Source organism: Stenella coeruleoalba (genome assembly GCF_951394435.1).
Source record: "Stenella coeruleoalba genome assembly, chromosome: X".
Taxonomy (NCBI): domain Eukaryota; kingdom Metazoa; phylum Chordata; class Mammalia; order Artiodactyla; family Delphinidae; genus Stenella; species Stenella coeruleoalba.
The window spans coordinates 93,995,478-94,008,943 of record NC_137152.1 but is presented as its reverse complement, the minus strand read 5'-3'; the positions used below and the strand labels follow the sequence as shown (position 1 = coordinate 94,008,943).

The window sequence follows — 13,466 nt, the reverse complement described above, 5'->3', positions numbered from 1 at the left end:
GCCGGGTCCTGAGGTAGCTAGGCGCTCTGACTGGTGGCCCCCCGCAGGTGCTCTCAGCGTGCGCCTCTGGCCGGGGCCAACGGCGGCACCTGCAGAACGTGGAGCCGCTTGTGAAAACTCCCAGGAGTCTTCCCCAAACGAGAGGACCCCCGGGTCGTCCACGGGGAGGGAGGCCGAGGAATAGGGCGTCCCCCGGCCGCAGAGTTCCTGTTCCCGAGGTGAGCTCGGGTGCGGAAAACGGACCTGGATCCCCTCGCTGCGGCCGGTGCCGTCCCTCTCTGCGTACCGATCGATCGTGGCCCACTTGGCGTCCCATCGCCAGTGGGTCCTGGGTACCCTGTGTCCTGCGGCACAGGAAGGGCCTCACGGGATGCGGCGGGGCCTGGGATCGGGACTCTCCATGGCGGGAGCAAGAAGTACAGAAACCGAAACCCAGATCCAACTGCGAGAGGGTGGAACGTGCACAGCGCCCCTGCATTGCTCTTCCTCGTCTGCGTCTGGGAGCAAGCACTAACGAGGACACGTTCTCCGGGCTGTCTGCAGGGTGCTGCCCCCGACAGGGGACCGGGCGGCCACCTCCTCCCCTTTCCCCGTGGTCCACGGTGGCTGGGCCCGGGGCCTCCGCCGGGGCACCGGCAGCGGGTCCTGGGTCCCCGGTGGCCCTGAGACCCCAGGGACCCCACTGGCCGGCCTCGCTCCTGCAGGGAGGGCCAGGATCCAGGGGCCAGATGCCCTGGGGTGGGAGCTTCAGCTCCCTGTTCCTGAACATGGCGGCTGCCGAGGCCACGGCCCCGAGGGTGGGGAGCGCGGCGGGCCTGGCAGCCAGGGGCTCCTCGGTGGGCGAGCCCGGCCCCGAACCCCACCGCGTGTGGCTTCCACACCTACCGCGGAGGCGTGCCGGGCGGCCAGGTTCGGCCCGGGAATGCTCCCAGTGCTCCGAAGCCAGCCCTCCTCCCCGTCACGGGCCTTCCCCACGGTATGCACAGGCAGGGGCTGGAGGCCGTGCTGAAAAAGCTTCCGCTTGATGGCACTGTTGCTCCAGAAATGCCCAGCGCCTTCGCGAGCGTGGCCTCTCCCTCCGCCCTTTGCGGATCAAAAAAGGCCCAGGGAAAAAGGCCCAGGGAGGCCCAAGAGCCACCCAAGCCTTCCGAGTGGGGGGGGGGGGACCTACTGGGGTGTTGGGGGAGGCGGTGTCTCTTCCTTTTGGGGCTTCTCCTTGGCAGTAGGAGCGCACAGGTAAAGACCTCCCAAGGAATCCGTGCCTCGGTGGGTCCATCTCCACACCCCTCTGGGAGGGGTCTGGAGTCCACGTTGCCTGGCCCACAGGTCCTGGCGACCGGGACCCTGTCATGTCTGCACACCTGGGGACGGGCATCCACCTGGGTCGTGTCGGGCAGGACCCTGGCTCTCTCAGGACATTGATTCAGAGACAGAGGTGGCACAGGGACCTGGGTTCCTCGTCTTCCCGCGTGGTTGCCTCTCTGCTGTTCTCATCCCGCTACGTGAACTGGCTTAAGGGCTCAGGAGCAGGCCCGAGAGGGTCTAGGCCACTGTGGCAGCGGGAGGCACTGACGGGGACCCAAGGGAGCTGGGGCACATTGCCCCTGCTCAGCTCCAGGGGCGTCAGGCGGTCACTCTGCCACGGAGTGCCCGGGGTCGGGGGTGCAGGGAGGTGGTTTGGAGTTGCTGGGACAGGTGTACATCCCGGCGGCTCCCCTCCATCCGCACAGACAGATGACCCTGGGGAGGGCCATCAGTTCAGTAGACCCTCCTGGGGAGCTCTCCATGGGAGTGTGTCTGTACTCTCGCCTCAAACCCCCCCCCGGACTCGTTCGTCGGTTCATTCACTCGTTCCCTGCTCCACTCGTTCATTCGTAAGCACGCAGGTACACGAACGTGTGCGTGGGCGCGCGTGCGTATCACGTGTGCGTCGTGCGTAAGCTCGTGTACGTGCGCCTATAGAGCGTGTACAAAAGGTCCCTTCTCTCGTACTTTCTCCCTGTAACCGCCTCGGGGGTGCCGCTGTGGATAGAACTTTCTCCCGGTCAAAGCCAAAGCCCTGGCCGTTGCTCGATGGCCGCTCCCAAGTTGTCCCCGTCTGCGGAGGGAAGCACGCGTCATTTCTGCGTGCGTATGTGTGCTCCCGGGGTTGAATGCAGGTGGGGGCAGCGGGCCGCAGAGGGCTGTGTGCATGTCGCCTGCTCCCCGGCCCCAGCAGGCTCAGGTAGCGATAGGTAGTCTTCTGCCTTTTTGGCTGCTCTCACGGCGCTATAGGCGTGCCGTGGCGTCGGCGCGTCTGTGCGGAGTCGACGTCGTGTCCTGCTAGGTCCCCTCCGTTTCTTTTCGGACAGCTGCCCAGGGTAGGGTGCCCCTGTCTGTGCCCGGAGGCAGGAGCGTAGGGTGTCTCACGTGCCCCTCCTCTTTGGACGCTAGGCTTCCGCCTTGTTCCTTCCTCTCCTCTTCTGTCTCCCACGGAAGTGGCTCTGAGGCGCGGGCCACCGAGTCTGTCGTTACCAGGGTGTGGGTGAGCGTGACCAGGGTACGTTCTCCGGCGTCGGCGTCCACCCAGAGGAGAGGAGCAGGGTAGATCTCACGTGGGCCACGTCCCAGAGCACGTGCCCTTTATGCCCGGAAAGTACGTGCGGTGGACCTTTGTGCGGCCAGAGGGGAGACGAGTGGGTGCCCCTTTACCCACGCGTCCTAGGAACTGCTGGGAAGTTGTGGAGGACGCGCGCGGGCTTGCCAAGATACCTGGGGGTGTCCCGCCATAGTCCCACGTGTGCAGAGCCGAGGAGACAAGCTCCGCGCCTGTCAACGCCAGGGTGTGATGGCTGTGCTTCCCGCCGGAAGGAGATTTAGGGGGAATGACGGGATCAAGGTTTTCACTGGACGCGCTTCTTTGTGTACAAACTGCTTCTGTCTAACGACCCCCCCTGCCCCGGCTGGCATCCGTGCCATTTCCGAAGGACGCGTGGAGTTGATTCTTCACGCTTGCGCCTCGTTTGGAAGTTTTTGGTTGGCCCGGGGGTGCCGGTACACTCGAGTAGGAACCGGAGGCACTCTCTCTCGAGGTTGTGCGGGCGGGGGTGTACGCGGACCCCCCCAGCCCCCCGTTCACCGGCACCGTGGTGGTCCCACACTGAGTGATGGGCGTTCGGTTCTCTCTCGTTGCAGAGGAGGCAGAGCGGAAGGAAAGGAGGAAGAGGGAAACCGGGGACGTCGGTCATCTCCAGGCGCTGGTGTTCTGGGTGAGTGCGTGCTCTTTTGTTCTCTCCCCTTCCCCCGTCCGAGATAGTCTATTTCATCAGAGGAAAAAGTCAGTGATTCTGCTAGTTCAGCAAGGCTCAAGAAGGAGGGACTCCCAGGTGGGATCGTGGCACGGGGACACTGGTGTACTGTGCCGGAGTTCCTGGCCACGGTAGGAAAGGCTCTCGAGTCAGATCCTGACTGGGGGGCCGGAAGAAAGAGGTGCGTGGACGAGCATCTGTGTACGGTTACCCTAGGTGATCGGTGCGTAGCATTTGAGGTCCGTGCCCTGCGGGGGCGGGGAGAGTGGAAAGGGATCGGGCCCGGGCCGCTTGCACCGGCACCAGGGCCCGGTCTGGGCTCCAGCCTCCGTGAAGCCAACCGCCCGTGACGTGATCACTCGGCGCCCCACCTCACGCCCGAGAAGCAGCAGTGCCAGCCCAGCCCGACGTGGGGGCCGGCGGTGGGGAGACCCTTTGAGGGGGAGCCAGGCCTCGTGGGCTTTTTGCCTCCTGTGCTCTGAGTGGAGCCCGTGATAGCCGTTCCTCCCGTCCTCTCCTGATCGCTCTTGGGCCCGGCTCTCTCCGCCGTGGCCCTCCACCAAGCCAGGAAGGACTCGGGGACGTGCCCTTGCGGGATGATGAAGAGGGGGCGCCCGCTGGGCGGCGTGGAGGCTTGGCACGGGGCAGCCCTCTGTGGGGCTCCTTGCACTCCCCAAGTCTGCCTCTTGACAAACCAAGGAACTTGACAGTGTGGGGCCTTCCGGGAGGTGTACGTCCCCTTCTTCCGTGTGGGACATGTCGCCTGAGTGGGTGCGTGACCGGCAGCCGGAGGTGTTTTCTTTCTGTCTCTGTTTCTCCCTTCTCCTTCCTGTCTTCTGTTGAAACAGTCTTGCCGGGAGGAGGACGCCTCCTACCCTGGCTCAGAGTAATTGAAGGCTTCTCCAGGCGGGCTGGTGAGCGTGTGGCGCCGTGGTTTAGCGAGGGGTCGGCGGCGCGGCTGACGTTCCGTGGTTAGCGAAGGGCGGAGGCAGGGTTCGAGCAGCAAGGGCAGCGTGGCATTTCTGGGGTGACACTGCCTTCCAGAGGACCCTGTTTGGCCATCCCAAGAGCCCTTCACGGTAATATCTGGGCGTCGAGTCAAGTCCTCCGGCGTGGGGCGTGGGTCCCGGAAGACGTGCACTCAGCACGGCGGGGCTCTTGCGGCTTTTCTTTCCTCGACGCACCTCAGTACCGCGGCTTGAAAGAATTGCCAAGGCCCGGAGGCGCAGCAGATTCGGAGTCAGAGAAAGAGAGGAAGGCGTGCTGAGACAAAAGCCAGGGAAAAGGAGAGAAGATGCGATCCCGTCCCGTCCCGTGCCGTCCCTCCGGTTCTTTTCAGCACGGAGGAGGCGTGGTGCTTCCCGAGGCGGCGGTGGACCAGAGCTCTCTTCTCTTTCCAAGGCCTCGTGTCCGCGGAGCACTTGGCATCCAGAGTGTGTTCCTTCAGCCAACATGGGTGGGGCCGGTGGCGGCAGTGCCCCCAGTGGCCCACCCCGCCCTCCACCCAAGTCAGTGCGACCAGGCAGGCGCTGAGAGGGTGCTTAAGGGCAGGAACCTGTGTCTAAACCACATTCGCCAGTGCACCGCAAAGAAACTAAAGAGGAGTCCGCGGTGGCTCCCAGTCGCTCCGAGGTGTAAAGCACAGCGAGTTGGCGGGAGCCTACACCCACCCACACACCCACCCCGGGGGTGTCTTCCCATCCCTGGCCTTCCCCTGGGCGGTGTCAGGAGACTGACCCGCTCCGGCGTCTCTGGGGCAGCGCCCGGCGGCCCTCCCGACGGACCCGTGCGTGCCACCGTCCACGCCTGGACACCAAACCCCACTGCCACCCTCCCGCCCCCGGGCCGCCGCGGGAGAAGAGCCAGGTCCTCGGGGGAAGTCCATCGTCTTGGCCTAGGAGGCCGAGCTCGTCCCGCACCGCGTCTGTGCCTGTGGGCTGCCGGCCCTTTGCTTCGTTCGGGCTGCTTGCCCCTCGGTGACTGGTGAGAAGGTGCCTCGCCGGGCACCGGCCAGACGTGACTGGATCTCTGTGCTCACGCTCAGAGTGTTTCCCGAGGCGTTAGGCAAATGTGGGCTGCTAAAGACACAGCTGCCGGTCCAACGGCTGGGTGCCTGGATGGGGAGTCGTAACGGCAGGCTAAGAGGACCCCACAGAGACGAGGCCCCGCAGGATGCAGGGCCAGAGTTTGAGGCGCGCCCCTCTGAAGTGGCCGGGTTGATGAGCCATCCTGCCTTTGGCAGGTTGGGCAGAGGTTGGCATTTCGTTTTTCCCTCGGCAAAGGGCAGAGGGAGAGGGCCTGGGGGAGGGGAAGGGGCAGGGCAGGTTGGCATTCGTGGTGCAGTAGTGCCATCAAGAGGAACGGGTCCGCCGATCCCGCGAACCCTGTACCCGTCCCTTCCTGGGGAGGAGTGACGAAGGATCGAAGTCGGGAACACTGGACAGTGGCCCCGGGAAGTCAAGGGCTCCGCCTGGGAAGGGGCGGGAAGCGTGGCCCAAGGCCCGGCGGTGCCGTGGACGCTCCAGAGACGGGCAGTGGCACAAGGCGCACAGCCCGGCCGCCTGGCGTGTGGGGCTACAGGAAGTGGAGTCTCGGTGGACCCTGGTGGCCGCCACGTCTGGGCGGGACTGGAGGAAGCTGCTCCGAAGGAGGCCGGGCCGCGGTTCTGCGGGCATTTGGCCGCGTGTCCCTTCCCCTCGGCGCCAGAGGAGGTTCGGCCTAGGCGGGCCCAGGGCCCCGGAAGCCTCTCGCGGCCCAGCCAGAGACCACCGCGGGCAACGGGAGTTCCGCCGCCCTTGGCGGCAGCGGCCGAGGCGGGCCCACCGACCTTCTTGTGTCCAGCTCAGAGACGACACGTGGAGCCTGGCTACCCGGTGCCGAGGGCGGCCGAGGCCCAGCGAGAGCTGGCAGTCCGAGTCCAGAAGGGGACGGCGCTCGCGGGACGCAGGAGCCACCGCAGGAGGAGGCCTTCACCTGAGCCGAAGAGTCCAGTCAGTCGGTGGCTGCGCTGCCGTCTCGCGCGGTCTCCGGGATGGTGGCCCAGGCCTGACCTGGCCTGTCCCGAGGGCTCCCGGACGGGGCTCTCGGAGAGGAGAGGGCAGGACACGAGAGGAGAGGAGAGGAGCTGAGCAGAGCCCCGCCGAGTGGACCCCCGGGCCGTGCATTTGCAGCAGGCTTCAGCTTTCTCCCCACGAGGCCCTGAGCCTCAGTTCAGCGATGAGAAGGAAAGGCCCCGGCTTGCATTGCGGCCTGGCCCTCCGGGTCTCGGCCCTGTGCTTGCACCTGCAGCCCAGCCAGGGAATCAAGGGGAAGGCGTCTGAAGAAGCTGCCTGAAGCTCACCTCTGATGGACTGAGAGGAACGCCTCCCCTGCCCCCCTTGACCACCCTCTCCCCCATGACCAGCACTCGTCCAGCTTGTCTGCCAAGGCCGGGAACGAGGTGCATACTCCTGGGCACGCGGCGGTGCCTTCGAGTCCCCGGCCGACCCGATAGGCCGCTTCTGGAGCAAGCTGTGCGGTGGCCCGTTCCTGCCCTTTGGCCCAGCTCTTATCTGCCGGGGCGGGGGTGCGTGGTGGGCTGGTGTGTGTGTGGGGGTCCGGTCCCGGGGCGGGGTGCGGTGTGGGGGAGGGCTTCCGACTGGGAGCAAGTCTCCAGGCTGGACCCCTCCCTCCCTCCACACGTACCCCTCCTGGAAGGGCGCCGAAACCCTCCCCGCGCCCCTCTCCTTTCGCGCCTGTGAGTCGCCCGACACGTTGTCAGGCCATCTTACGTGGGCAGAGCCTTTCCTTGGGGCCGGGTCCTGAGGTAGCTAGGCGCTCTGACTGGTGGCCCCCCGCAGGTGCTCTCAGCGTGCGCCTCTGGCCGGGGCCAACGGCGGCACCTGCAGAACGTGGAGCCGCTTGTGAAAACTCCCAGGAGTCTTCCCCAAACGAGAGGACCCCCGGGTCGTCCACGGGGAGGGAGGCCGAGGAATAGGGCGTCCCCCGGCCGCAGAGTTCCTGTTCCCGAGGTGAGCTCGGGTGCGGAAAACGGACCTGGATCCCCTCGCTGCGGCCGGTGCCGTCCCTCTCTGCGTACCGATCGATCGTGGCCCACTTGGCGTCCCATCGCCAGTGGGTCCTGGGTACCCTGTGTCCTGCGGCACAGGAAGGGCCTCACGGGATGCGGCGGGGCCTGGGATCGGGACTCTCCATGGCGGGAGCAAGAAGTACAGAAACCGAAACCCAGATCCAACTGCGAGAGGGTGGAACGTGCACAGCGCCCCTGCATTGCTCTTCCTCGTCTGCGTCTGGGAGCAAGCACTAACGAGGACACGTTCTCCGGGCTGTCTGCAGGGTGCTGCCCCCGACAGGGGACCGGGCGGCCACCTCCTCCCCTTTCCCCGTGGTCCACGGTGGCTGGGCCCGGGGCCTCCGCCGGGGCACCGGCAGCGGGTCCTGGGTCCCCGGTGGCCCTGAGACCCCAGGGACCCCACTGGCCGGCCTCGCTCCTGCAGGGAGGGCCAGGATCCAGGGGCCAGATGCCCTGGGGTGGGAGCTTCAGCTCCCTGTTCCTGAACATGGCGGCTGCCGAGGCCACGGCCCCGAGGGTGGGGAGCGCGGCGGGCCTGGCAGCCAGGGGCTCCTCGGTGGGCGAGCCCGGCCCCGAACCCCACCGCGTGTGGCTTCCACACCTACCGCGGAGGCGTGCCGGGCGGCCAGGTTCGGCCCGGGAATGCTCCCAGTGCTCCGAAGCCAGCCCTCCTCCCCGTCACGGGCCTTCCCCACGGTATGCACAGGCAGGGGCTGGAGGCCGTGCTGAAAAAGCTTCCGCTTGATGGCACTGTTGCTCCAGAAATGCCCAGCGCCTTCGCGAGCGTGGCCTCTCCCTCCGCCCTTTGCGGATCAAAAAAGGCCCAGGGAAAAAGGCCCAGGGAGGCCCAAGAGCCACCCAAGCCTTCCGAGTGGGGGGAGGGGGACCTACTGGGGTGTTGGGGGAGGCGGTGTCTCTTCCTTTTGGGGCTTCTCCTTGGCAGTAGGAGCGCACAGGTAAAGACCTCCCAAGGAATCCGTGCCTCGGTGGGTCCATCTCCACACCCCTCTGGGAGGGGTCTGGAGTCCACGTTGCCTGGCCCACAGGTCCTGGCGACCGGGACCCTGTCATGTCTGCACACCTGGGGACGGGCATCCACCTGGGTCGTGTCGGGCAGGACCCTGGCTCTCTCAGGACATTGATTCAGAGACAGAGGTGGCACAGGGACCTGGGTTCCTCGTCTTCCTGCGTGGTTGCCTCTCTGCTGTTCTCATCCCGCTACGTGAACTGGCTTAAGGGCTCAGGAGCAGGCCCGAGAGGGTCTAGGCCACTGTGGCAGCGGGAGGCACTGACGGGGACCCAAGGGAGCTGGGGCACATTGCCCCTGCTCAGCTCCAGGGGCGTCAGGCGGTCACTCTGCCACGGAGTGCCCGGGGTCGGGGGTGCAGGGAGGTGGTTTGGAGTTGCTGGGACAGGTGTACATCCCGGCGGCTCCCCTCCATCCGCACAGACAGATGACCCTGGGGAGGGCCATCAGTTCAGTAGACCCTTCTGGGGAGCTCTCCATGGGAGTGTGTCTGTACTCTCGCCTCAAACCCCCCCGGACTCGTTCGTCGGTTCATTCACTCGTTCCCTGCTCCACTCGTTCATTCGTAAGCCCGCAGGTACACGAACGTGTGCGTGGGCGCGCGTGCGTATCACGTGTGCGTCGTGCGTAAGCTCGTGTACGTGCGCCTATAGAGCGTGTACAAAAGGTCCCTTCTCTCGTACTTTCTCCCTGTAACCGCCTCGGGGGTGCCGCTGTGGATAGAACTTTCTCCCGGTCAAAGCCAAAGCCCTGGCCGTTGCTCGATGGCCGCTCCCAAGTTGTCCCCGTCTGCGGAGGGAAGCACGCGTCATTTCTGCGTGCGTATGTGTGCTCCCGGGGTTGAATGCAGGTGGGGGCAGCGGGCCGCAGAGGGCTGTGTGCATGTCGCCTGCTCCCCGGCCCCAGCAGGCTCAGGTAGCGATAGGTAGTCTTCTGCCTTTTCGGCTGCTCTCACGGCGCTATAGGCGTGCCGTGGCGTCGGCGCGTCTGTGCGGAGTCGACGTCGTGTCCTGCTAGGTCCCCTCCGTTTCTTTTCGGACAGCTGCCCAGGGTAGGGTGCCCTTGTCTGTGCCCGGAGGCAGGAGCGTAGGGTGTCTCACGTGCCCCTCCTCTTTGGACGCTAGGCTTCCGCCTTGTTCCTTCCTCTCCTCTTCTGTCTCCCACGGAAGTGGCTCTGAGGCGCGGGCCACCGAGTCTGTCGTTACCAGGGTGTGGGTGAGCGTGACCAGGGTACGTTCTCCGGCGTCGGCGTCCACCCAGAGGAGAGGAGCAGGGTAGGTGTCACGTGGGCCACGTCCCAGAGCACGTGCCCTTTATGCCCGGAAAGTACGTGCGGTGGACCTTTGTGCGGCCAGAGGGGAGACGAGTGGGTGCCCCTTTACCCACGCGTCCTAGGAACTGCTGGGAAGTTGTGGAGGACGCGCGCGGGCTTGCCAAGATACCTGGGGGTGTCCCGCCATAGTCCCACGTGTGCAGAGCCGAGGAGACAAGCTCCGCGCCTGTCAACGCCAGGGTGTGATGGCTGTGCTTCCCGCCGGAAGGAGATTTAGGGGGAATGACGGGATCAAGGTTTTCACTGGACGCGCTTCTTTGTGTACAAACTGCTTCTGTCTAACGACCCCCCCTGCCCCGGCTGGCATCCGTGCCATTTCCGAAGGACGCGTGGAGTTGATTCTTCACGCTTGCGCCTCGTTTGGAAGTTTTTGGTTGGCCCGGGGGTGCCGGTACACTCGAGTAGGAACCGGAGGCACTCTCTCTCGAGGTTGTGCGGGCGGGGGTGTACGCGGACCCCCCCAGCCCCCCGTTCACCGGCACCGTGGTGGTCCCACACTGAGTGATGGGCGTTCGGTTCTCTCTCGTTGCAGAGGAGGCAGAGCGGAAGGAAAGGAGGAAGAGGGAAACCGGGGACGTCGGTCATCTCCAGGCGCTGGTGTTCTGGGTGAGTGCGTGCTCTTTTGTTCTCTCCCCTTCCCCCGTCCGAGATAGTCTATTTCATCAGAGGAAAAAGTCAGTGATTCTGCTAGTTCAGCAAGGCTCAAGAAGGAGGGACTCCCAGGTGGGATCGTGGCACGGGGACACTGGTGTACTGTGCCGGAGTTCCTGGCCACGGTAGGAAAGGCTCTCGAGTCAGATCCTGACTGGGGGGCCGGAAGAAAGAGGTGCGTGGACGAGCATCTGTGTACGGTTACCCTAGGTGATCGGTGCGTAGCATTTGAGGTCCGTGCCCTGCGGGGGCGGGGAGAGTGGAAAGGGATCGGGCCCGGGCCGCTTGCACCGGCACCAGGGCCCGGTCTGGGCTCCAGCCTCCGTGAAGCCAACCGCCCGTGACGTGATCACTCGGCGCCCCACCTCACCCCCGAGAAGCAGCAGTGCCAGCCCAGCCCGACGTGGGGGCCGGCGGTGGGGAGACCCTTTGAGGGGGAGCCAGGCCTCGTGGGCTTTTTGCCTCCTGTGCTCTGAGTGGAGCCCGTGATAGCCGTTCCTCCCGTCCTCTCCTGATCGCTCTTGGGCCCGGCTCTCTCCGCCGTGGCCCTCCACCAAGCCAGGAAGGACTCGGGGACGTGCCCTTGCGGGATGATGAAGAGGGGGCGCCCGCTGGGCGGCGTGGAGGTTTGGCACGGGGCAGCCCTCTGTGGGGCTCCTTGCACTCCCCAAGTCTGCCTCTTGACAAACCAAGGAACTTGACAGTGTGGGGCCTTCCGGGAGGTGTACGTCCCCTTCTTCCGTGTGGGACATGTCGCCTGAGTGGGTGCGTGACCGGCAGCCGGAGGTGTTTTCTTTCTGTCTCTGTTTCTCCCTTCTCCTTCCTGTCTTCTGTTGAAACAGTCTTGCCGGGAGGAGGACGCCTCCTACCCTGGCTCAGAGTAATTGAAGGCTTCTCCAGGCGGGCTGGTGAGCGTGTGGCGCCGTGGTTTAGCGAGGGGTCGGCGGCGCGGCTGACGTTCCGTGGTTAGCGAAGGGCGGAGGCAGGGTTCGAGCAGCAAGGGCAGCGTGGCATTTCTGGGGTGACACTGCCTTCCAGAGGACCCTGTTTGGCCATCCCAAGAGCCCTTCACGGTAATATCTGGGCGTCGAGTCAAGTCCTCCGGCGTGGGGCGTGGGTCCCGGAAGACGTGCACTCAGCACGGCGGGGCTCTTGCGGCTTTTCTTTCCTCGACGCACCTCAGTACCGCGGCTTGAAAGAATTGCCAAGGCCCGGAGGCGCAGCAGATTCGGAGTCAGAGAAAGAGAGGAAGGCGTGCTGAGACAAAAGCCAGGGAAAAGGAGAGAAGATGCGATCCCGTCCCGTCCCGTGCCGTCCCTCCGGTTCTTTTCAGCACGGAGGAGGCGTGGTGCTTCCCGAGGCGGCGGTGGACCAGAGCTCTCTTCTCTTTCCAAGGCCTCGTGTCCGCGGAGCACTTGGCATCCAGAGTGTGTTCCTTCAGCCAACATGGGTGGGGCCGGTGGCGGCAGTGCCCCCAGTGGCCCACCCCGCCCTCCACCCAAGTCAGTGCGACCAGGCAGGCGCTGAGAGGGTGCTTAAGGGCAGGAACCTGTGTCTAAACCACATTCGCCAGTGCACCGCAAAGAAACTAAAGAGGAGTCCGCGGTGGCTCCCAGTCGCTCCGAGGTGTAAAGCACAGCGAGTTGGCGGGAGCCTACACCCACCCACACACCCACCCCGGGGGTGTCTTCCCATCCCTGGCCTTCCCCTGGGCGGTGTCAGGAGACTGACCCGCTCCGGCGTCTCTGGGGCAGCGCCCGGCGGCCCTCCCGACGGACCCGTGCGTGCCACCGTCCACGCCTGGACACCAAACCCCACTGCCACCCTCCCGCCCCCGGGCCGCCGCGGGAGAAGAGCCAGGTCCTCGGGGGAAGTCCATCGTCTTGGCCTAGGAGGCCGAGCTCGTCCCGCACCGCGTCTGTGCCTGTGGGCTGCCGGCCCTTTGCTTCGTTCGGGCTGCTTGCCCCTCGGTGACTGGTGAGAAGGTGCCTCGCCGGGCACCGGCCAGACGTGACTGGATCTCTGTGCTCACGCTCAGAGTGTTTCCCGAGGCGTTAGGCAAATGTGGGCTGCTAAAGACACAGCTGCCGGTCCAACGGCTGGGTGCCTGGATGGGGAGTCGTAACGGCAGGCTAAGAGGACCCCACAGAGACGAGGCCCCGCAGGATGCAGGGCCAGAGTTTGAGGCGCGCCCCTCTGAAGTGGCCGGGTTGATGAGCCATCCTGCCTTTGGCAGGTTGGGCAGAGGTTGGCATTTCGTTTTTCCCTCGGCAAAGGGCAGAAGGAGAGGGCCTGGGGGAGGGGAAGGGGCAGGGCAGGTTGGCATTCGTGGTGCAGTAGTGCCATCAAGAGGAACGGGTCCGCCGATCCCGCGAACCCTGTACCCGTCCCTTCCTGGGGAGGAGTGACGAAGGATCGAAGTCGGGAACACTGGACAGTGGCCCCGGGAAGTCAAGGGCTCCGCCTGGGAAGGGGCGGGAAGCGTGGCCCAAGGCCCGGCGGTGCCGTGGACGCTCCAGAGACGGGCAGTGGCACAAGGCGCACAGCCCGGCCGCCTGGCGTGTGGGGCTACAGGAAGTGGAGTCTCGGTGGACCCTGGTGGCCGCCACGTCTGGGCGGGACTGGAGGAAGCTGCTCCGAAGGAGGCCGGGCCGCGGTTCTGCGGGCATTTGGCCGCGTGTCCCTTCCCCTCGGCGCCAGAGGAGGTTCGGCCTAGGCGGGCCCAGGGCCCCGGAAGCCTCTCTGGGCCGCGGTGCGGCCCAGCCAGAGACCACCGCGGGCAACGGGAGTTCCGCCGCCCTTGGCGGCAGCGGCCGAGGCGGGCCCACCGACCTTCTTCTGTCCAGCTCAGAGACGACACGTGGAGCCTGGCTACCCGGTGCCGAGGGTGGCCGAGGCCCAGCGAGAGCTGGCAGTCCGAGTCCAGAAGGGGACGGCGCTCGCGGGACGCAGGAGCCACCGCAGGAGGAGGCCTTCACCTGAGCCGAAGAGTCCAGTCAGTCGGTGGCTGCGCTGCCGTCTCGCGCGGTCTCCGGGATGGTGGCCCAGGCCTGACCTGGCCTGTCCCGAGGGCTCCCGGACGGGGCTCTCGGAGAG

The 13,466-nt window shown here is 65.8% G+C and overlaps 1 protein-coding gene across 1 annotated transcript in view; it reads left to right on the top strand.

The window, feature by feature from the left end:
- The window catches only part of LOC307180639 (uncharacterized protein), a gene marked incomplete at its 5' end in the record, with an annotated part of 97,304 nt that overhangs the window by 65,850 nt on the left and 17,988 nt on the right, over positions 1-13,466 (top strand). The window contains 2 exons of the mRNA XM_079911005.1: positions 3,175-3,248; positions 10,252-10,325. Of these exons, the coding sequence (XP_079767131.1) occupies positions 3,175-3,248; positions 10,252-10,325 (148 nt within the window). The remainder of the gene's footprint in view (positions 1-3,174; positions 3,249-10,251; positions 10,326-13,466) is intronic.